Source organism: Protopterus annectens, chromosome 16.part0 (assembly GCF_019279795.1).
Source record: "Protopterus annectens isolate FY-2018-M chromosome 16.part0, PAN1.0, whole genome shotgun sequence".
Lineage (NCBI taxonomy): Eukaryota > Metazoa > Chordata > Ceratodontiformes > Protopteridae > Protopterus > Protopterus annectens.
The window spans coordinates 667,020,552-667,046,102 of NC_056750.1; the positions used below are offsets into that span (position 1 = coordinate 667,020,552).

A 25,551-nucleotide genomic window follows, 5' to 3' on the forward strand; every position below is an offset into this window, starting at 1 on the left:
TATTTATTAGCAGTTGAAGTCCGTAGTAGGTGGACATTTGGTTGGTGTGACTGAAATGGAGTTGTATTTATTCAGTACTGTGGCTGCATTGATGAAAGAGCTATTAAAAATACAAGCTACATTGAAGTCAGTTTTCAGTCTTTAGCAGGTAGGGTGGGTTTCCCAGGTTTCAGGAGCTGATTGATGATTGATCAAAACTTTTTGGAGTTTTATATCCTGATGATTGTTAATATATATATATATATATATATATATATTTTTTTTTTTTTGTAGAGGAGAGTTTGGCTTTTGTTGCACTTCATAGCGATAATAGGATTTGTAGTTTGTTGGAGCTTTGTTAGCTCACCAGACACTCCATGCTTTATTTCTGCATCTCATTAATTGTTTGCTTGTGAATGTTAGCCAAGGGATGGGATTAGATTTAATGCTTTTCTTGCTTTGTGGTTCTTGCTGGTTTACAATATTTAGAAAGGCACCATTGAAGTGCTGTATAACATTGTCTAAAAATATAGATATTTGAATATGCTCCAGCTGTAGCGACTAAGAGTGTTAATGAAGGTATCTTTGTTAAATTTAAGTAAGTTCCTAACAAAGTTGAATAAGGTGGGTTGAAGGATTTAGTGAGTGTGTGGATAACATATATGGGATGATGATCAATAGATCAGTCTGGTAGAATTCCAGATTGGCCTATGTTTTTTTTTTGGTCAGAGGTTAAAATCCAGTTTAGGAATGTTTCTGTACCACTAGTTTTGTTGATCCCAGTTGGGATATTGATCAGCTGGTTGACGTTGTAAATGTGGCACCAAGAGAAGGAAGAGTTCTGGTTGGATGTGTAGGACAAATGCTCTGAGAAAGTCCAGTTTACATTATCATCACCTAGGGTGATGGTTTCATGGGATATATTAGTTGAAGACTATGAAGGGTTGGTTGTGTGGTTAGGGAGAATCTAAAGAGCTATTATGCAACCTGTTTTATGGGTTTTGATTTGTAAGGCTATTGCCAGTGTTTCAGTGTTGGTGAAGGAAGAAATTGTCTTAGAATAGAGACACAATTGCAGTTTCTTTGAAAATTTAAATGCCACATCATCTCTTCTTTTGGGGAGTCAGTCATGTCTAAGAATATTGTAACTCTGAGGAAATCATTGGAAATGTCTGGTTTAAGCCAGGTTTCAGTTGGTATGAGGATATCAAGGCTGTGAAGGAGAATCCAGGCATGAAGTAATTATTGTTTAATGTATAGGCTTCTGATGTTCAGAAGGAATACTTTGAGTTGTTTGTCTTTTCGGCTTTTCCCAGTTAAGGGTTGCCACAGCGGAACTCTGGTCCACTAATGATTGGCAGATTTTTATGGTGCCGAGTTGCCAGCCCGACGCCCAACCTTCAACGAAGGCACGCCCATTCACGCATGTCTTTTGGAGGCCACTCAACTGCGGAAGGAATACTTTGAGTGCTGTACAGAAATTGACAAAGTGGCTAGTACTTATAAGTTTAGAACCAGTAGATGTTAAACAATTAGTTGTTGTAGGTCCTGGTCCTGGATTAGGATGAATATCTCCACTGAATAGCTGTTACATTGCTACAGAGTGAGCAGTATGCTTGTTAAAGCATGTTTGAGAAGACAGAGGTATTGACTAAATTTAATGAGAAGATGAATATCAAATTCATAAATAAATAAATAGGAACAATATTTGTTCTCAGATATTTAAAGGTAAGATAGCTAGCAAGTGTAAAAGAAGGAGAAACAGGCTGTAGTCAATAATTTGATCTGGAAGGGTAGTGTTTTTAGGCATATGATATTGGTTAAAAAACACATGCCATTGGAATGGGAATGCGTTGTTATTTCATTTGCAATTTTGAAAAGATAAAATGTAAAGATAAGTACTATGAGAAAATAAGAGAGTAAGACCATCTCAAAATGTATAGGTGTTAATTTAGAAGCCCCTTTTAACAGAAATGGGAGTGGCTGGCAGACAGAATGATCTCACAAGAGTTACAAATATATTTGTGTATGAGCTTGGGTGGGTTGATCTTTTTCCAACCCTTTCAGAGACACTGAGCTACTAAAAAGTATTAGCAGGCAGTGCTCCAAACTCAGAATGTAATACTATTGTAGTAAGAATTGGGGCTATAGACTTTCTTCATAGTTCTGAACATGAAGTAGAAATTCCTGAAAGCATATAAGAGGATTACCCATAAAATGTGACAACAGCTACTAGCTAGCAGTCAAGAACACATCAATGTGTTATTGAGCAGGATATCAGGAGGGAGCAGAAGTAAGAATGACAGATCAAAAGAAAAGCAGACATTGTACATAAAGTGTGAGCAGATGAGTCTTCAACAAACTTTAAAAGGATATACACTTAAATGTGCAAAGCAACGATTTCCCATGCTACATATTAAGGTAAATCACATAAGCAGTTGCTGTAGGATGAAATCTCTGTTGGCTAGTAAGTAATGATTAATCTTCAGACAGTGTTATTTTAAAAGCACTGCTCTCAGTATCCTATAAAATCAGGCAAAGTCAGCGGATTCATTCAGAAATGCTATCTATGAAAAGATTTGTATGTTGCAGTTTAGTCAGTGTATGTAACTAGCAGTGGAAAGTGAAGGCATATGTCAGTCACATCCCCTGCAGGTAAACAAAACGTTTCTGGCACTTAAACTCTTAGTCATTCAGAGCCAGGTGCAAAAGTACAATACACAAGTGGTAACAATGCTAATGCGGGTGAGGAAAGAATTGGCCCTCTTCAAAAGGAACCTTGATGATTGGATGGGAGATAGGAAACTCACCCAGGGGATCATGTCAGTCGCCCTGCTAGACAGGGGTCCAGAGAAGTAAATATTGTGGGAAGAAATATCCAGGGAATTATTATAGCTAGGCTTGCATAGGCCCTAGGGCCGATAGCCTAGTACCAACCTATGAACCTATGAACAACCCTTCTTCAATTATAGGAGTATAGTTGTAGTATAATCTGTAAAGGATTCAAGAAGTAGCCATCAGACTCAGTCATAAATGACCACAATCATTCTGCATTCCACAGCCAGTTCATGCACCTTAACCTTCACACACAATTCTCACAATAGCTGTCGGTAATACAAGGAATCCCATCAAAGTACAAACTGTATAGAATTTCAAGGACATACCTATGGAGCATTTCTCCCCGGGCCTCTACTGAAAATTGGCTTCGTTCCAAGTCGGACTTTCCTGTTAAAAAAATATTAAATAAAGTAAAAAAGCTTTGTCATTAATTATGCGCGTGTCTGCGCGCGTTGTCAGTACATTTATTAATGACAGAGCTTTTGGGACAATTCCCTTCATCCGTCACTTCACACCGATAAAGGGAATTGTCCCAAAAGCTTTGTCTTGTTAATAAATTTGCTGGCGTTTCTTGGTACGGTGTTTTGAATTTTAGCTGACTGCTGCCGTTGACAACGCTTACCATATTCCTTGATCCTATTTTTTTTATCAGTCAAATATAAAAAGATCCATCACACCTCAGCTAGAAAATGTAGTTTGGAACTGCATTTCTAAACCTAAACAAAATTACTAATCTAAGCTACTCTTTCAAGACTAACATTCAAATGTATCTTAGCTTGCTATCTTATGTGTTGAGTGTAACAGATGATCATTGTCAAAAATCAAATAACATCAGTGGAAAATGGCACTTTTACCAACCTCAGCTTCACACACACACACACACACACACACACACACACGCGCGACGACAATCACAGTTATTTCGTTATTATGCATTAAATAAACAGAACCATAGGAAATCCCCATGCATTTACATAAGGAAGGCAAAATATCTGACTTCAGAATAGAAGCACTTAATCGTGTTGCATTATACTCTGTTATAACAAATTAGAAGATAAGAGTGTGATGTGGGAAGTGGGAACATTAAAAATTTTAAAGTGATGAATAAGAAGAACAAAAGGTGAACGTTTTGAAGTATTCTCGGAAAATAAATGTACTGCTTAAAATGCGCTTATCTGTGTCACGCATATAAGTGCATTTTAAGCAGTATATTTATTTTTCTAAGAATACAAACCATACTACAATAACCGTAGGTCATTGCGTGGGGCGGAGCAAATAGCTACTCAGATTTGGGGAAGTCGCGCGGCGCTCCCCTGTTAATCGCGTGTAGACTCACTAAACGTTATCACTGCCGGTTTCCTGGAAGAGTGGATGGGTTTTGGTTCTTGCCAGGTCACAGGATGGCACATAAGGTCATGGTTGGTGGGGGAGGTTGACAGCAGCACTAATGGTGTTTGGGGAGAGGTTGTGTGGACTGCTGTATTGGGGGTTGGCTGTACTGTGCACCTAGGAATATAGATAATAAGGGGCAGTACCGGTGAAGCGATGAAGGAGCACAGGGGCACAGGCACTCGGGAGATCGTAAAGCTGGGAAATCTGTTACTGATCCATTGCGCAGTGCTGTGGATTTCCAGTTTAGGTGTGTTGTCTATGGATGCGGAAGAAAAGAAAATTATTAGGTAAGAAAAAGATCAGAAGATCATGTGTTTCCTGCAAGCTTTACTTAGCTGAATTAGTTCTCTTAGCAACTTCATTTAAAGTGAACTATTCTTTATGGTGTTTTCTGGTGATTATTTTTCACTGTTTCTTACTAAGCTGCTGTTCTATAACATTTTGGGAACCACTTAACATTCTTTAATTGAACTGTTTCCATTACTTATTGCCTGTTTTACCAGTTATAGATGCTGGAAGTCAGAACCCATCTGAACTTATTTACATCAGGAGTATCTTTCCTATGTTTTTGTATGAGGTCATTGACTGCTTTCCTTGCGCCGCCCATACATATAAAAATGCACCTATTATTTTGATTACCAGTGATTGTCATTTGCAGCAGTGTTCTGTCATTTAACCCGTGTGATCTTATCCTCTTAAGTTCAAAAGCAAAATTAGCATCATCTGTGTTACATATCTCCTTAGTAATCATATGCAGTCATATTAAAAAGACAGATACATCATATGGATTAAATGCCTGCAGCCATGTGTTTGCTGCCTAATTATCCTAACCCATTGTAGCCAATTGTTTTTTCAGGAAGTGAATGCAGGACAGGAGTTTCATGGTAGCCATTTCACATACATTAACATACATCACCTAAATGCTGCAAAGCAGGTGACAGTGTCAATATCTGGTCGTTCATTATTTTATATTGAATCACTGCACTTCAAATTCAATCAATTATCCTTGGGCTAACGTACAATCTGTTAAAGGAAGGTGCTGAGCTGGGCAGTCCCCCTACATACCTGCTGTATGGAATGACAAGCTAGTAAGTTTTGTAGCCCCCCCCACATAACTTTGACTTCCCGTACCTTTCCTGCCTTTTGCCACAGGAGGAAGCACATATCCTGTTATAGTCCAAGCCAAGGCTAGCTAATCCCATCTGCAATTCTGAGTGAAAAACATGCATACCTTCCTCGAACAGATGCACCCCATTCCTCTTATAAGAACGCTGGGTGCAAATGCTCAGGTGTGCTGTGTAAATCCCCCCACGCCTGTTAGTAGTTTGCCCATGGTGTCGTTAATTCTACTGGTCATTTTGGCCACTTCTGTAATGGATCTTGCCCCACCTCTAGTTTATTCATTGTACTACTTCTGACCAGCAGATGGTTGTTTGTGGTCAGTGCTCCTTAATAAAATTAACTCCTTGGGCAGTCATTTTAAGCAATTCCCCAGTGGTGGTTCAATGTGCAGCCCCCATGCAACACATTAACCACCAGATCCATGTCTAACTTGGCTGCCTGTTGCAGCACCTACCTAAGCTGTGGCCACTTCATACCAGACACCCTAAACCAACCAACATTGCATAGAACATGACTTCTGCCCTCAGCTGGAATGTCCTTCTTATATTATAGTCAGCAGTGTATTCTCCTGATAAATGAGTGGCCAACCATCCAGACATGCTTCTGCTCCATCAGCTGTGTTGAGCTCTAAAGCAAAATCAAGATTTAGATAAAAAACACACCTAAAACGTAAGTTGTATATGCGCTGGGCCACCAACTGCCCAGTTTTTTGATATTGTCTTGGGGTGCTCCTATCCTGAGGGTATAAGAAGGTGCCCCGATATGAAATGAATGAGATGTGTACCTGCTTTTGTCTACCCTGCTCAGCTTCATTACTTTTCTAAGTATGGAATTTGCTTGGTCCTGCATAAATGGGGCTCATTACTTGTGACAAAAGAATGGTCCTGGTAGTGTGCCTCACTGAGCCTGATACCCACCTAGCACTGCTACATAATCCCCACCCAAGCCTGCATGTGCATGCAGCATGTCCATTGTCTTTTTCCCTCCAGATCCATTTTTGATCTTGGCTATCTAAACTGAAGCACCTTATTCAGACACTCGAACATGCTCTAATAGGAGCACAATGGGCTGAACTTTCTTTTTGTTAGTTTGCACAGTGTCAGACCATGTAAAACTGCATAAAATGTCATAAATGGGAAATTCACCCCAGGGATCACTTCTGTGGCTCTGCTCGACAGGGGCACAGGAAAATAATTTTCTTGGCTGGCGAAAGCCAGGGTACATTTTTTGGCTAGGCTTGTATGGGCCCTAGGGCCAATAGCCTAGTACCTACCTATGAACCCGCAAACTTTATCTATTTATTAAAATAAATAGTAGTGAGTGCTTTTGTTTTATTCACAAAAGACTTCATCAGGCTTAAATTTTACCATGAAATTCTTCCGTTTAAGACCTTTCAGTCATATGACTAAAAGGAAAACTGTGACACGTGATGTCAGTCAAAAAATACACAAGCTATAAACACATGTGCACCCTAAAATGAACACGTCCTTATTTAAATACATTACAGCAATTATTTTCAAATAAACATATACCAATATCTGTCTTACTGATTATTCCCTTTTGACACTGGTTTAAATTAATAGCTTTATTTAAACCCAGGTCCATGTTTCTTTCCACTTTAATTTGCCAAACCACCTCCTCATTGTCATGATTAGTCTGTACATAATCCTTACCCACATTATCTAATACACTGCATAAAAATCTTTAAAGACCCAAATTTGGTGGAATGCTTGTACAAAGCATGTGCTATATTTTTTCATTTCACTGAATACGTGTGTTCATAAATACTTGTTTTAAACCTTCTGTTGGTCATAACTATGTGGAAACTGTCACAGGATAAGCATTCTGCCACATGCACCACATACTCACTGTTACAAGGAAAAATCCAGGTATCCTGTAACAACATTGAGTCTTTGTATTAAAAAGTGTGGAGTGTTAGAAACACACTTATGTGAACTACAAGCTCCACACTTGAATGTACTTTGCCTTGTATTTGTTTTAAACTTGCCTTCAAAAGTCTGTTTTAAGTTCTTACCCTCATATTTTAAAAACCACAGGGCATTACCCAGCTTTTTAACAATATATTGACGTGCACTTAATATTCATCAGTCATTTGCTATTATTTTCTTTATTTCATAAGTATCTGTAGTGTATGTCAGAGGCACAGCTGCGGACCAATCTCTCTTCCTTTTCCTCTTCTGTGTTACTTAATGCCACATGACCTCCCTTAAAATCCATATATATCCCCTGTCAAAATCTTTACTACACTTTCTGGATAACTTCTACACAAAAATAGTTTGGAAGAATCTTTTTGCCCACTGTCATCATCATCATCATCATCATCATCATCATCTTCTTTCGGCTGTTCCCGTTAGGGTCGCCACAGCGGATCACCTGTTTACATTTCTTCCTGTCCTCTGCATTTTGCTCTGTCACACCAACCACTTGCATGTCCTCTCTCACCACATCCATAAACCTTATCTTAGGCCTTCCTCTTTTCCTGTTACCTGGTAGCTTCATACCTAGCATCTTTTTCCCAATATACTCAGCATCCCTCCTCAGCACATGTCCAAACCAATGTAATCTTGCCTCTCTGGCTTTGTCTCTAAACCTTCCAACCTGGGCTGACCCTCTAATATACTTATTCCTAATCCTGTCCACCCGCGTCACACCTAATGCAAATCTAAACATCTTTAACTCTGCCACATCCAGCTCAAACTCCAGCCTTTAGCTGGTCTCACTACCCTCTTGTAGACCTTCCCTTTCACTCTTACAGGTACTCGTCTGTCACAAATCACTCCTGACACTCTTCTCCACCCACTCCATCCTGCCTGTACTCTCTTCTTCACCTCTCTTCCACACTCACCGTTACTCTGAACTATTGACCCCAAGTATTTAAACTCATCCACCTTCGCCACCTCTACTCCTTGCATCCTCACCATTCCTCTATCCTCCCTCTCATTCACACACATACATTTTGTCTTAGTCCTGCTGACCTTCATTCCTCTTCTCTCTAGAGCATATCTCCATCTCTCCAGGGTCTCCTCCACCTGTTCCCTACTCTCACTACAGATCACAATGTCATCTGCAAACATCATAGTCCATGGGGACTCCTGTCTGATCTCGTATGTCAACCTGTCCATGACCATTGCAAATAAGAAAGGGCTCAGAGCTGATCCTTGACGTAACCCCACCTCCACCTTAAACACATCCGTCACTCCCACAGCAGATCTCACCGCCGTCATACTACCCTTGTACATATCCTGTACCACTCTTACATACTTCTCTGACACTCCTCACTTCCTCATACAATACCACAACTCCTCTCTAGGCACCCTGTCATATGCTTTCTCTAAGTCTACAAAAACACAGTGCAACTCCTTCTGACATTCTCTGTACTTCTCCATCAACACTCTCAGAGCAAACATTGCATCTGTAGTGCTCTTTCCCGGCATGAAACCATACTGCTGATCACTAATCATCACGTCCTTCTTAACCTAGCTTCCACTACTCTTTCCCATAACTTCATGCTGTGACTGATCAATTTAATCCCTATGTGGTTACTACAGCTCTGCACATCACCCTTATTCTTAAAAATCGGTACCAAAACACTTTTTCTCCATTCCTCAGGCATCCTCTCACTTTCCAAGATTTCATTAAACAATCTGGTTAAAAACTCCACTGCCATTTCACCTAAACACCTCCATGCTTCCACAGGTATGTCATCTGTGCCAACAGCCTTTCCATTCTTCATCCTCTTCATAGCTGTCCTTACTTCCTCCTTGCTAATCTATTGTACTTCATGATTCACTATCCCTACATCAACCAACCTTCTCTCCCTCTCATTCTCTTCATTCATCATCCCCTCAAAGTACTCTTTCCATCTCCTCAACACACTCTCCTCGCTTGTGAGTATGTTTCCCTCATTATCCTTTATCACCTTTACCTGCTGCACATCTTTCCTAGCTTGATTCCTCTGTCTAGCCAATCGGTACAGGTCCTTTTCTCCCTCCTTAGTGTCCAACCTTTCATACAACTCTTCATATGCCTTATCCTTAGCCTTCGCCACCTCTCTCTTTGCTATGCACCTCATCTCCTTATATTCCTGTCTTCTTTCTTCATCTCTCTGACAATCCCACTTCTTCTTTGCCAACCTCTTTCTCTGTATACTCTCCTGTACTTCCTCATTCCACCACCATGTCTCCTTGTCGTCCTTCCCCAGTGTACCAAAGCCAATTTTGTAAAATATGGGGCCATACTAACCCCCATTAACACTTCCTTCATTTTGTGATAAAAACAACAAATTCAACATTTACTGAATTTCCTTGTCATTACTCTTAAAATATTTGATCCTATAACCCTGACTTTTAACACATTTTTTACAGTTCTTGGAGCGTGCTTGTGTAGTTTTATAAGTAGTAGAATATCCCAGATACTTTATCTCCTCTTGTTTATATATATATATATATATATATATATATATATATATATATATATATATAGATAACCAGAAAATTCACACAACTTTCATGGCAGTTAATATTAAATTGAAAAAAAATATGTACTTCCATTGATGTAATTCAAAAATGCGGTTTAATCCCCCTTCACTCCCAAACAGAAAGCAGATAAATGGATGGCCACTGTTTTAATGGATCATGAAGAATATATTTTGTGTGGAATCACTTTTAAATGATGGCACTTGGTATAAACAAGTTTTTACAAGGATGTAAAAAGGCATATAGAGGGATTGACAGATGGTTGTATGAAAAACTTGTGGATAACATTAATATACCCAGAATGTATGATTATTTTTATTTAGATTGCAAAGGTAGATATGATGTTTGGTATTTTTAAATTACATAAAAATGAAATCAGTATCTCATTTAGACCGATTGTTAGGGGTAAAGTGTTTAATTTAGACAGTGTTTACAAGTTTGTAGCTGGAGGTTTAGCTTTGGCTAAAGACATGCTGCCATTTATTGAAGATTCCAGGCAAGTTTTGGGTAATCTCAGGGATTCTGAAGTTGAGAATTAGGAATATTTAGTAACAATTGATAGGAATTTTTTTATGTGAATTTCCACATGAAATTGGAATGGAATGGGTTGTTAATTTACACATTCTTTCCAACCACTATGCAGCAGGGGAGGTGATTTCTTTTTTTTAGTGGAATATGTGAAGTTATTTCAAATGATTTTTTTTGGTTTCAAAGGTTGCTTTTATCAGTAGCTGTACGAGGTTTCAGTGGAGGCTCGTATGGCCTCCAGTTTCACAGACTTGGTTTTAGCATACTGTGAGAAAACATTCTTCCATATTACAAGGGTTTTACTTCCATTAAAGTGTGTAGATGTGTACTTGATATCTTTTTATTTGGTCTGGGGATGAAGAGAACTGATTTTTTTGAATTAGATCAAGGGAAGCACATATTTTTTTCCATCTAATATTCACTATCCTGAAAATTGGGTAAATTTTTTCAATGTCTGTATTTTATAAACAGGAAAAAACAAAGTATCTGGGACGTAACTATAGCTTTAAAAATTTCTGCTAGCACTACTCTGTTACATTACAGTAACATGAACCCAGGATTATTTGTTGTTGTGACTTTCGGCTTATCCTGGTTAGGGGTCGCCACAGTGGAACTCCGGTCCGCTAATGTTTGGTAGGGGATTTTTACGTGCCGAGTTATCAGCCCTGATGCACAACCTTCAACGAAGGCACGCCCATTCATGCATGCCTCCACACAGAAGACACTCTAGCTGAGAATGGAACGCAACAACATCTTGCTGTGAGGCGACAACGCTACCGCAGCACCAGGATTTGTAAAAAAAAAAAAAAAAAAAATGTGATAGCAAGTCATGTTCATATGATTAATAATATTACTAGCGATGAGAAGGAAATTGAAGTAAAGTTGAATTTGTTGCACACACAAAATGAGAAGTTATGTACCTACCATAACGTTCCATGTTAGTTGTCTTCTCTCGCCTTCTTTCTTGCTTGATGGGTTCGGAGCCGATCCTCGTTTACTGCTAAGCTCGAGAGTCACTTTTACCAGCTCGAGGCAGCCCCATATCCCATGATGCAAGGCGGTAAGTACCCAGATCTCGTTTGATGACAATAGGCAATAGCACCTAGCATAATAACTTCCAAAAGGAAGAAAGAAGGAGAGAAAAAAACCTGAAGGATGGTAGAAGGACCAGCACTGTATGGTCTTCAGAAGCATACTTCCTTGTAGAAAGAAAGGTCTGTCCAGGCCTGGGGAAGGAGGGAGAAAGAAGGCGAGAAGACAACTAACATGGAGCGTTATGGTAGGTACATAACTTCTCAATGTTAAGTTGTCAATCTACTTCATTCTGCTTGATAGCACCTCTATCCTGGGTGGCTCAATGGAACAGACTCTTGAGAACTGTAGAGCCAAAACTGGCTCTGTCCCTGGAGGCCAAATCCAATTTGTAATGGGAAACAAACGTATGAGGAGTGGCCCAAGTGGCTGCTGCACAAATAGTGTCTAATGGAAGTCTAGCTTGAAAAGCTGTGGAAGTGGCTAAGCTTCTGGTTGAATGCACTTTAGGTTTCGAGCACAGCTGTTTTCCCCTGAGCTGATAAATTTCAGAGATGACAGAAGAAAGCCATTTAGACAAGGTCACTTTTGAGACAGGAAGGCCTTTCTTGTTCTCAGCATAAGAAACAAAGAGTTGATCGGATTTCCTGAATTGTTTTGTTCTGTCCAAATAATATCTGAGTTGGCGGTGGACATCAAGATAATGTAATTTTGTTCGATCTGTTTGAATAGTTTGGGAAAAATACAGGAAGATCAATAGCCTGATTCAAATTGGTCTTTGAGGCGACCTTAGGCAAAAAGGTCGGATTAGTTCTCAATGATACTCTGTCTTTGTGGAAGACTAAATAGGGGGGGCGAACAGATAGAGCATGAAGTTCAGACACCCTCCTAGCCAATGTAATAGCAACCAGGAATAAAGTTTTCCATGAAAGAAATTTCAGGAACATGAAACAACTGGCTCGAAGGGAGGAAGAATCAAGAATGACAGCACTAGATTTAGGTCGAATTGAGGAGGAGGACTCCTGATTGGAGGTTTCAGGAGAAAAAATCCTTTCAAGAAGGCTCTACAAAGCCTGTGGGACATAATGTTGTGATCTGCGAACCCGACATGAAAGTTCGAGATAGCGGCCAACTGAACTTTGACCGTGGAAGAAGAGGAGCCTGCGTGAAAAATTTCCGCTAAGAAATCCAAAACTGCTTGTACTGGAGCAGTGAAGGGATCAATATTTTGGCTTTTGCCCAATAAGAAAACGTTTCCATTTGCTAGTATAAATCCTCCTAGTAGAGGATTTTAAGGAAGCTACTATGATGTCTCTAACAGGATTAGAGATCATAGGAAGCCTGGCTAAGGAAGGAAGTGGAGCAACCATGCTGTGAGGTTGAGAGAAGGAATACACCGGTGCAGCTGACCCGATTGGTGAATCAGAAGATCTGGCACTGGGTCCAGATGCCACGGCTGCACCAAAAGGTGACGATGGAGGAACGGGAACCAAATTTGTCGAGGCCAATAAGGGGCAATGAGAATCATTTTGGCTCTCAAAACGGTGGCTTTCTGGATTACTAGTGGGATAAGAGGAAAGGGAGGAAAGGCATAAAGAAGTCCCTGGGGCCAATCCTGGGTCAGAGCATCTCTGGGGGGATGGCCTGGCAGTGGGAAGAGAGAGAAGAAATCTGGGCATTTGCTATTTTGGGGAGTAGCAAAAAGATCGCAACATGGGCGACCCCATTCTAGAAAAATCTCCTCCACTATAGATTGTTTGAGAGACCACTCGTGAGGCATGAGAATAGCTCTGCTCAATCTGTCCGCTAAAATGTTGGTTTTCCCAGGGATATGCGTTGCTACCAGAAACCGATGAGAGGAGATCGCCCATTGCCAAAGTCTGAGAGCTTCTCGACACAAGGGGTAGGACTTAGTTCCGCCCTGTTTGTTGATATACCATACTACAGACATGTTGTCTGTGTGGACTGCAATTGTCCCAAAGGGAAGAAAGTCGTTGAGGGCTTGCAATGTCAAAAGCACTGCTCTCATCTCTAGGACATTTATGTGCAGGTGGTATTCGAACGGTTGCCACGTCCCATGAACCATCCTGCCCTGATAATGCCCCCCCCACCCGATCAGGGAGGCATCCGTAGTGACAGTCGCAACCGGGGCTGGGGGTACAAAGGGTCTGCCTTGGTGAATCTGGGGAGAAGTAATCCACCAAGAAAGATGATTCTTGCAAATCTGTGTCACCAGTATTTGGTGACAAGTTGTTGGTAAGACCACTGAGTGAACAACATCCACTGAAGAAGGCGCATGTAGAAGCGAGCCAGGGGAAGAAGGGTAATGGCCGCAGCCATGAGGCCCAACACTTTTAGAACCATTCTGGCTTGTACTTTCTTGCTGGCTAGAATGATTCTCACGTGACCTTGTATATCTAAGATTCTTTGGTCTGTGAGGGTAGCTGACATCCGAACAGTGTTTAAGTTTGCCTATGAAAGTAATAGACTGGCAGGGCAATAAGGAGGATTTTCCGTAGTTGATCGAGATGCCCAATTGAGTGCAAAGATTTATTGTGTAATCCCTGGCTTGAAGAAGCTGATGCCTGGTGGTGGCTGAAAGGAGCCAGTCTTCGAGATACGGAAACACCTGGAATCCTTGACGTCTCAGGTGAGCCGTGACGACTGCCATACATTTGGTGAACACTCTGGGGGCTGTAGTGAGACCAAAGGGCAGGGCTCTGAATTGGAAATGACTGGACCCCAGCCGAAAGCGGAGAAACCTTCTGGAGCGTCTGTGAATTTTTACGTGATAGTACGCATCCTGAAGGTCTATTGAGCACATCCAGTTGTCCTTCTGTAAGAAGGGCAGAATTGACTGAAGTGTGACCATTCGGAATCTTGTCTTTCTCACAGACTTGTTGAGTCTGCTGAGATCCAATATTGGTCTCCAGTCTCCCGTCTTCTTGGGGACCAAAAAGAACCTTGAGTAGATTCCGGGCTCTGAATGATCTGTTGTAACTGGCTGAATGGCTCTTTTTTGTAGAAGTTTTAAAACTTCTAACTCTGCAATTTCCCTTAGACCGGGTGGTACATCTGGAAGGGAATTTGAGTAAGAGAAGGGAGTTTCCTCGAAAGGAATTTTGTAACCCTCAGATATGATCGACTGTACCCATCTGTCTTGAGTTAGGGAAAGCCAGGCTTCTGGGTACAGCGATAGTCTTCCCCCGACTGCCTCCAAGGATGGACAGTTGGGCAACATCTCAGGGATGCTGAAAGGGCTTGTCAGAGAGAGGCTCTCTGCTTCCCTGGTTTTGGACCCCTCTGCCTCTAGAGCGGCATCTGTTATTGTTACCCCTCTGCCTCTAGGGGTAAACTGACCACGTGAATCCGCGTGACTCCTTGGGATTTATGGAACCACATTTTGCCACCCTTCTGTCCTTTGGGTAAGGTCTAGAAGGGGTGGAAAACGGACCCCACGGCAGAAAGAGTCTTGCCGTCCTGCTCACACCTGGTCAATGTTTCCTTCACTTGAGGGCCAAACAAAGCTGACCCATCAAAGGAGAGTTTGTGAAGGACGCCTTAAAGGGATCTGCAAAATTACAGAGCCGCATCCAGGCTTGGCGTCTAAGAGCCACACCTGTACCTGCGCCCTACTCGCTCCATCTGCTGCATATGATATCAGGCATGGAGGAGTTAGCAATAGAATTAAGGGTTCCTAGCTGCGAAGCAATTTTTTCTTGAGCCCCTGCAGCTGTGGGATCCTGTACTACTTCACCTAGCTCCTTAAGGATATCCCTTTGGAGTCTGGTGAAGTGGCATAAGTAGTTCAGATAGCAAAGGTCGCTGGAGAGAACATCCGCTTACCATACCTATCCATGGTCCTAGAGTCCTTATTAGGAGGATGAACAGGTACGGAAGGATCTGCAAGTTCCTTCTTAGTGGCAGCCGCCACCACCATGGCATCAGCAGGGACACCTTTCATTAGGAATTGCTTGTCCGAAGGGGCAGTAATAAATTTAGAAGGCCTCCTAGGAACTGGCTCTACAGAGTCAGGAGCAGCCCAAGCCTTTCGAGCAATAACCTGCATAAGGGGGTCGAAAGGCGGAGACACCCAGGAGGTGGAGGGCCGAGATCCAAATGCCTCCAGGTATACCAACTCATCCTCGGAGGGATTATTGGAGGGTCAGTTTCCCCTCTTGTTTAAGGAGTTCTAGGATGTCTGAAAAGGAGACATCCTCAGAGGGGGATCTTGGGGATCCCTCCGACTCATCTAAGTCGGTATCTGAAGTGATAGACTCGGGGGAGTCTACGTGTTTCCTCTTACAGGTCCTCTTGCGCGGAGGATCCCCTGACCGATCAGGAGAATCCTCGGAAGAGGGGGTTCTTCCCAGTGGGGAAACCTGAGGCGGAGGATCTCTGGGTCCGGGAGCAAGAGAGATGGCAGAGATATCGACAGGCCCGTGAGGGAGGAGCTAAGGGAACAGACTGCTGGCTGAGTCCAGTGACCAGCACACTCTTCATCACCTCGGCTCCTCCCAGGGAGGTCCGAGAGAACCCGTTCAAGAACCAGGAACTCCAGGGCCCACCGAAAGGGAAGGCTCCGAGGCAGATGTCGGAGCCGAGCTCACCAAGGCCGAGGCTCCAAGGGGAAGAGTGGGGTCGGACAAGGGTCCGATGCCACTCACCCCCGGAGGAGACCAGGGAAGCCTGACCACTGAATCCCTCTAAGGAAGGTCTCTAAGAGGAGATAAGAGTAGAGGCTGAGGGAGCAGAAGGGGGGGGTATCTGTCCCTCAGCCATAGCAGAAACTATTCCCGAAGACTCCAGCTCCAAACTCTGGGGTAGAGTCGAAGGAGGAACTGCAATGGGGTGTGGACTAATAGTCGTCTGTTGAGACGGACTATGTAGCATCTGGGCCAGTGCCTGTGATTTTAATAATCTACTGACCACCCTCTCTAAATCATGGTCAGAAAGCCTGGACGACCTAGATGATCGGCTCCGATGGCTCCGTTCCGAGAGGAGAAGAGATGCCGGAGCTGTGAGTATCGGTTCCAAGGAAGGGGACCTGGACCTCTTCCTCGAAGGAACCATCGGAGCCGACGAAACCATGGGTGCTGTCGGAGCCGACAACTTTTCGGCACCGACAGAATGTCTCGATGCATCGGCTCCGGAATGAGCCGATACAGACATAAAAGTAAGGGTGCCGGTCGGCGCCGACACCGAAGCCTGAGCCACATGGTGGTCGGAACCGATCGGAGCCGACACCGATGTGACCGAACCAGTATCGGCACCGATAGCCATCGGTGCCCAGGATCGGCTCCAGCCGATCTAGACTCTGAAAGAGTCGGAGCAGAGGCCGCAGGCTTAGACACAGAAGCCTGGGCCTTGGAAGACTTGGAAGTCTTGCTCGAGCCGACTTAGCCGGAGAGCCCTCCGGTTTAAGTAGGCCCCTCAAAATCAATTTGTTTCTCCTCTCCTGCAGGACTCTCTGGCTAAAGGAATGACAAATCGCACAGGAGTCCTGCAGGTGGAGAGGTCCCAGGCAGTATAAGCAAGAAGTGTGACCATCTGTCAGAGACATCTTCTGACAGCACGAGTCACACTTCTTAAAGCCTGAGACCCTTTCCTTGGACATAGTTGCAGAAAAAAACACAGACACAACACAGCCCAAGAAAAAATTATCCCAAAATTAAAGAAATCACTAACCTCTCACATACACACACACACACACACACACACACACACACACCCTAACAAGGGGGGGGGGATGGGAGAAGGCCTGACTAAAAAATAAATTAAGGAATGAGGGAAATTCTAGTCAGAAAAGGGACTAAATCTAAACTAAAACTGTTAAATATAAGTTTGAAGTGAAAAAAGGGGCAAAAACAGTAATCTATAAATCACTTACCAGGAGCTGGTAAAAGGAGGTCCTCATCAGCGAAGTGGCAAACGAGATCTGGGTACTTACCGCCTTGCATCATGGGATATGGGGCTGCCTCGAGCTGGTAAAAGTGACTCTCGAGGAACCCATCAAGCAAGAATGAAGGCGAGATTGACAACTTAACATTATAGAAGTTTTCCAGATAGTGCATTCAAGCTTCTGAATAAAGAAAATAATAAAAATGTTTGGCGTGTATGAAGTGTGCATCAAGATACTATTCAGAAGATGGGTGATGCCCCACGGTTTATAAATACAAGGGCTAAGAACTTAAAACATATTTTTGGCAGGCACATCCAACAATTGGAGTATATACAGAGTTTCCTCACTAAACCAATACAGGGCATAAGTAACATGTCCTGTGCGGACCGCCTCAAGACTCTGTCCCTATATTCTATCTCCTACAGGCTTTTGAGGGGGGATCTATGCCTGGCATACAAGGCATTGTCAGAACTTACCTTAATAGACCTCCTGCCTATCTGCAAAACAAACCACACGAGAATTACCTGTTGTAAAGAGTTAAACCTTGCCTGTGATATAAATAGAACCTGCTGGAGAGACGGGTATATATCCCAGAGACTACCCCTTCTCTGGAAAAGGTTACCCATCTATGTGAAGCAGAGTTCCTTTCTAACTCAATTCAAATGTAATTTGGAGAATTGGATGGGAAATAAGAAAGTCATTCCTGATTTGACACCTGTGTCTCTAAGGGACACAGACAGCCTGGAAATGGTTCATCTCCCAAGCCCCTGCTTGTAAATGTTTAATCTTCCAAGCTCTTGCTTACACTTACGCACAGTACCAGAACTTTTCAGAGACTTGGGATGCATGGTTAGGCTTAAAAAGACCCTTGTCGTCATTAGACTGTTGCATACCTAGAAACCTATATGGAGTTTGGGGAAGGTTTTATGGAGTTAAGTGGTATAGAAGATAAAAGGAAGACAGAGAGTGGAAGGCAGCCATGCCTCTGACATAGACTACAGATACGTATGAAATATAGAAAATAATACAAAATGTTTGGTGCATATTAAGTGCACATCAAGATATTAATAAGATAGATGATGCCCCACTGTTTATAAATACAAGGGATAAGAACCAAAACCAAATTTTTGAAGGCAAATTTAAATTTAAGAGAGATAAAAGACAAAGTACATTAAAGTGTGAAGCTTGTAGCTCACATAGGTATGTTTCTAACAGTCTGCACTTTTTTATATATAAAGACTCAATGTTGTTACAGGATGGCTGAATTTGTTTTTATAGTGAATATGTGGTGTATGTGGCAGAGTGTTTATCCTGTGACAGTTTGTATTTGGGGAAGACCAACAGAAAGCTTAAATCAAGGATTAATGAACATCTGTATTCAATGAAATGAAAAAATATATATAGCACATGCTTTGTACAAACATTGCAGTAAATGTGGGTCTTTTAAAAGATTTTTATTTGGTATATTAGACCATGTGGGTAGGGATCATGTACAGAGTAGTCATAATGATGAGCTGCACTACAGGGAAGAGGTCTGGCAAATTTAAATTGGAAGTAAACAGGGGTCTGGTTTAGACAAAATTATTCATTTCAAACAGGGACCTGGTTTAGACAAAGCTATTAATTTCAGACGTTCTACTTAAAAAGGAATAATCGGTAAGACAAATATTAGCGTATTATACATTAATTTTGAAATAATCACTTACAAATAGTATTTTATTAAGGACATGCTTATTTTAGGTTTATTTATATTTTTAGTATGTACATTTTTATTATAGGTTCATGGGTCTGTACTAGGCTAATGGCTCGGAGCCTTTATAAGCCTAGCCCATAGAAGTGCCCTGGCAATATGCCACCCGAAGTTCGTTCCCAGTGCCTCTATCAAGTAGAGCCACTGGAGTGATCTCCAAGGTGAACTTCTCTCTTTCCCAACCACTCAAGATTTCTCTTGAAGAGGGCCAGTGAGGTGCTCTGCTTGACATGTGTGTGAAGTGTATTCCAGAGCATGGTCAGTCGCTGGGTTATGAACCTGTCCCTCCAACATGTTCTGTTGATTGTGGTAATGAGATTGAGGTCTCTGGAGCGTGTAGTGCGGAGGGACTGGGGTTTCTTTAGATGTAGCATTTCTAACAGAGCTGGGTGAGACATGGCTTTATAAGTTAGGCAGCGATCACCACTTAGACGATGTGAGACAGAGAATAGCTGGAGTTTTTTGAGTCTGTCCGTGTAGGACATTTGTTTAAGGCCTAGGATCTTCTTCGTGAGGTACTTTTGTGGCCTCTGCAGCTGTTGTCGGTGTCTAGTGAGGTACATGCCAAATGGGACATTATACTCTACGATTGGTCTAATGAGGGAAGAGTAGAGAGAAATGTTGACCTCTTTCTTACTGGATGCAAAATCTTGGTAATGAGATATGCCACATAAGACCTTCTGACCACAGTGGCAATGTGGTGGTCGAAGGAGAGGTTGCTGTCGACCTGTGTTCCCAGATCTCTTATAACGCCTTGTGTTCAGTGAGCTCCTATTGATGTGGTAATTAGTGGGAACTGAGTTTTTCCCAAAGGGAATGATGCATTTTTTGGCATTAAGCTTAAGGCTATGGTTTTGACACCAGTCAATGGTCTCAGTGAGGCCTTTCTGTAAGATGTCTGCATCACATGGGGAGTTAATAATGGCTCCCAGCTTGCAGTCGTCTGTGAACTTGGTCAGCCAGAATCCCTCCATGTTGGCCTGGACTTCTGAGAAGTAGATGCCAAACAAAGAGGACCCAGGACCGATCCTTGTGGGACTCCACATGTGACTGGTCGGCAGTCTAACTTGGAGTCTGCTACTTTCACACTGTGTGTTCTATCTGTGAGCCAGTTTGCAACCCACCTAACGATGTAGGAGTTGACACCTAGTTTGGTGAGTTTATCAATAATTCCTGAGTGAGGAATGGTATCAAAGGCCTTGGCCAGATCAAGGTAGGCTGTATGAACTGCCTTACCTTCATCCATAGCTCTGGTGACTGACTCAAAAAAGTCAACCAGGTTAAGCAGGCATGATCTAGCTTTCACCAAACCAAATTGCATGGGATCTAGAGTTTGGAGATTCCCTGTATCCTTGTTAATTAGGTCCATGATGATGCACGCCATAGCCTTACATATCAAACTCATCAGGTTAATGGGGCAATGATTTCCTGGGTCTGTAGTCGCTCCTCCTTTATGGAAAGGGATGACTGTAGCAGTGCACCATTCTGTAGGGACAAAGCCTGAGGTGAGGCTGTGAGTGAACAGGGCACACAGATGTGGTGCCATTTCACTTTGTAATTCATGTGGAACACAGCCAGGGATATTGACTGGTCCCATGGAAGCTGTATTTTTGGGCTTGGACAATTCAGCTTTAACCTTTGCTGTAGTAATGCTGGGTGCCTGGCATTCTTCTGATATTGAGATTGGTCCTTTGGGGGGAAGGGTAAAGTGGGCACTGAATCTGTCAGCCAGTATGTTGGCAATATCTGTTGGCTCAGTATAGGAGGTACCATTGTGCAGTAACTCAGAGCAAATCTGGGTATTGTGGTGGAGATTCTTGATATAACTATAGAAGGCCTTGTGGTTGTTTTTAGTGTCTGCCTCAATTCTGCCTTCATAGCTGGCTTTGGAGGTTTTGTTGAGAGATCTCAACTTTGTGTTGAGTCTAATACAAGAATTTTTCCAGTCTTGGGACTTCACCTTTTTCTGCAACAGTTTCTTTCTTCTGTTGTAGAGTTTATTAATGGCAGGGGACCACCAGATTGGCTTCATTTTTTTTGGAGGAGAGCGTCTTGGTTCTGTTGGGTATGGCTAGTTCCATGCATTTATGTGCGTGTTCGTACAGTGCATTGGTGTATGTTGAATCGTAATAGTTTCCAGGTTGCTTAGGAATGTAGAGTGAGAGTCTTGGGACATGGTTGGGGACCTATAGCAGGCTACGACCTGGATCGCCGTCTTACCCAATGTTAGTTGTACCTGGAGTATCTCAGATGCATTATGCTGGGCTACTAGTCTGGAGGTGTCCATATCCTTTATGAATATGGAGACACCACTGCCTTTGGAGCTTCGGTCCATGTTCTGGGGCTGAAAGGTATGTAATGAGTGATAGCCTGGTAGCACATGGGTGCTTTCTGTTGCTTTAAACCAGGTCTCCGTTACAGCACAAATGTCGATGTTTTCCATTTTGAGGAGTGCTTCGAGTCAGTGCATCTTGAGATTTAGACTTCTATCGTTGAGCTGCATGACCCACAGATTGCATTTATTTATTGCTGTTAAAGTGGTAATTTGGTATTTGGAACACCGCCTAAAAAGGCACTGTTGGGGTGGCAAGAGCCTTGACCAGTACCCAGAAACCCAGGGGTGACAGATGGAGGCCATCTCTGGCAAAGCATCGAGATCTGTCAATCACGTCATCCCAAGCAGACAGATACTGAATCTCCTTAGAATGACACCAGAAATGTGTGTATTTTTTGACTGACCTCACAATTTGCTTGTTTGTTTTTAGTCACATGTCTGAAAGATAGGTTTTAAATGAAAGAATGTCATAGTAAAACTTTAGTCTGAGGAAGTCTTGTGTGAATAAGACAAGCATTTACTACTATTATTTTTTTATTTTAATAGTTATAAGTTTTTGGTGATTTTTTGACTGCGATACTCTATTAACATTAAAAATTGTTGGTATGCATGTGCTTTGACAAATACATTCATTGTTAAGCATCTGAAAGTGAAATTTCTCATTAACCTGCGCAGAACACGTTTTCCACTTAACTGGTTATTTATGTTGAACCACACTGCACCACCCAGTTCCTTATCTGTTCTCCCCATACATCCAAGGCCACTACCACTGGAGGGGAAAAAAAATGCACAGTAACTGACCTCCTTTTCCTGTTCCTAATATTCTATGACCAAACTCCAGTGAACCAAAGCCTGCTGCAATATATGTGTGTGGGTCCATGTCATTTCATTGAAGGTTCATTTAACTGAAACCCATTTGATCGAGCCCATTTCATTGAAAATTCATTTCATCAAAAATTCAGTTGACTGAAAACTCATTTCACTGAAAAGTGTAAAAGTCTATAGAATGTATGTGATGGTGTCATTTCTTATCATAGAAGGTATTATGGAAGTGAGTGTAGCAGTGTGTGTAGACTGCAGCCATCAGCAGCATGTTGTACCCACAGGTTTGTAGATGATTGTGTTTGCACTCCAGCACTGATTCACTGTGTGTGGCATTTTTTTTCTTTTCCACGTCAGGAAAAAATAAACTAAAACAAATAGTCGTCCGCTTGCATTTACCATAAAGGGTATCCTCCAGCAACACCCCAGTCACAGATACAGAATGTATATCGCTCCGTAAAGTAGTGTGAGCCACTCGATTAATAAAAACATATGTTTAATGAAACACCAAGACCAGCATAACACAAACAATTGGGATTGAGCGCGCTTTCATCTATCTCGTCAAAACTTCATCAGAATCCATTAACTTCACAATAAAATGGCCTTAAATACAATGTTAGCTGATTGATTAATTGATTAATTACCATACAGATTACTGTCTTCTCTGGTTGGTACATCTTGCTAAAATTATTATTAGTTTATAAAATTTATAATACATTAGCAAAGTATAAACTTTTCCACAGCAAATAATATTAAAACCTATTCTAAAAATTGTATATATTGTTTAAAAAATTTTTTTATATATATATATGTAAAGCACTTGATATAATCCATATGTTGTCATTCACAAAATGAACCACTAGTTGGTTACTTAAAAAACATCCTAAATGCAAAATGTATTACTTATAATGTGCTCAAAGTGTCATCAAATAGTATAAACTTTGTCACCTATCTATTGTTATATAAATGAATTCTATTTATATTGTACAAATGTGAAAGAATATAAGAAGAAATATAAAAATTATATTTATTAACTCAATTTAGGGTTATTGGATAATAATTTCAGGGCTGGTTTTATGGAGAGGTGATCGTTCATCCCATTGGAACCACAGGCATCAAGCCTGAGTTGCCAAATCATTTCTCTGTATTCTAAAAGGGACTCCCAGTCACCTCCCCTGTCACTTCTTTTAACCTCTTCAAGCACCCAGAATTTAATATTGGCATTCATGCATACCTCAGTATGCCTAAAGAGGGCATTGTTATCATTTCTTTTATTTATGTCTCTTATGTGTTCGTAGACCCTTTGCTTTAACTTACGTTCGGTTTTACCGACGTAGTATTTTCCACAGGTCAAACACAAGGCCAGATAAACTACCCCTTGGGTATGACAAGTGTGGTATCCCTTACTTTTCAATTTTAGGCTTAATCTACTTAGCCAAAGCAATTTTTCCCCCAGTATAAAGGTACATTGCCCACATCTACCACACTTGTAGGTCCCCACTTTTTGCTGTGTTCCACTTGCACAAGGGGCCTTTTTCCTCTCAAAAAGTTTCTTAAAATTATTGTTTTTCCTAAACCCAAACCTCAATGGTTGTTGGAAAATGGGGACATCTGTACTAATTTTTGAGAACATTTTCCATACTTCATTTATGCCTCTTTGTATCCAATGTATCCCTTTGTAATAAGTCAGCATCAAACGGGGTATATTATTCACCTCTAAAATGTTACTTTTAGTCCTTAAAGAAATGTTTGTAGTCTGTCCTAATATGCCAAAATTTTGTGTCAATAACGGCTTATATTGGCTAGTCCGTTTTCTCATAACTTCTCTTTTAACATTCTTAATAAGTCTAAGTGGGTAGCCCCTATCCCTAAAAAAACTTTGTATTAAATCCATTTCTTCTACGCATGAAACATCTTCACTAGTCATACGAGAGGCCCTAATCATTTGGCCTTTAACTATATTTCTCCTAAGATAAAAAGGATGGTCACTTTCAAAGTGAACATAAGAATTAGAAAAACATTCCTTTCTAAAAATCCGAGATTCATATTTCTTTCCCGGCTTATTCTTGGTAATAGTCACGTCAAGATAATTTATCTGTTCCTTGTTGTGTTGGTAAGTAAACTCCAAGAAAGTGGTTGTCGTATGTAAATAGTCTATAAATTCCTCAACTTGTTCAACAGTCCCTTTCCACACCAAAAGGATGTCATCCAAAAACCTGAAATACGTAATAACGTATTCCCAAAAATTGGATTTGAAGACATATTCTAGCTCCGAAAAAAGCATAATAATATTAGCATAGGTGGGGGCACAGGAAGAACCCATTGCCACTCCACCTATCTGATGATATATGTCTCCCTGAAAGTAGAGGAAGTTATTTTTCAACACTAATTCCATGTTTTCAAGAATTAACCTAAAGTCAGTCCTATTACAAAAATTAAATTCCACTAACATATGCTCAAACCAAGTTAAACCAATGTCATGGGGTATGACAGAAAATAAATCTCGGACGTCAATAGTCACAAATACAAAATTTTCATTATATGGAACCTCATTAAATTTAGTGAGAAAGTCCCATGAGTCAACCAGTATATGTTTGTAATTCAGATGGAAGTTCTTTAATTTTGTGTCTATAAATATGGCAAGAGGCTGTGTCTTTGAACACTGTGAAGTTACAATGGGTCTAAGGGGGGGATTATGTACATCTTTATGGATTTTGGGGATGCCGAATATTTCCGGAATAACTGGTTTAGAAACTTTAAAATAATTGTACAGATCCAGGTTAATTAGACCCTGTAAAAGATTGTCTTCTAACCAATAATCTATTTTCTTGTAACAGATGTTCATTTCGTTTCTGGATGCTATTCGGTATCTATCCCCTTGATTAAGAATGTCCATCATCCTACAAGTATAGTCCCAGTGGTCCATTATTCCGGAAATATTCGGCATCCCCAAAATCCATAAAGATGTACATAATCCCCCCCTTAGACCCATTGTAACTTCACAGTGTTCAAAGACACAGCCTCTTGCCATATTGGCCATATTCTTCCTGTGCCCCCACCTATGCTAATATTATTATGCTTTTTTGGGAGCTAGAATATGTCTTCAAATCCAATTTTTGGGAATACGTTATTACGTATTTCAGGTTTTTGGATGACATCCTTTTGGTGTGGAAAGGGACTGTTGAACAAGTTGAGGAATTTATAGACTATTTACATACAACTACTTTCTTGGAGTTTACTTACCAACACAACAAGGAACAGATAAATTACCTTGACGTGACTATTACTAAGAATAAGCCGGGAAAGAAATATGAATCTCGGATTTTTAGAAAGGAATGATTTTCTAATTCTTATG

The 25,551-nt window shown here is 41.3% G+C and overlaps 1 protein-coding gene across 2 annotated transcripts in view; it reads left to right on the forward strand.

Moving 5' to 3' along the window:
• Positions 1-4,126: 4,126 nt before the first annotated feature.
• Positions 4,127-25,551, forward strand: part of LOC122790747 (ER degradation-enhancing alpha-mannosidase-like protein 3) — a 765,530-nt gene continuing 744,105 nt past the window's right edge. For both annotated transcript variants that reach the window (XM_044058342.1, XM_044058343.1), the window contains exon 1: positions 4,127-4,496. In XM_044058342.1, the coding sequence (XP_043914277.1) occupies positions 4,363-4,496 (134 nt within the window). In that variant the 5' untranslated portion in view covers positions 4,127-4,362. The remainder of the gene's footprint in view (positions 4,497-25,551) is intronic.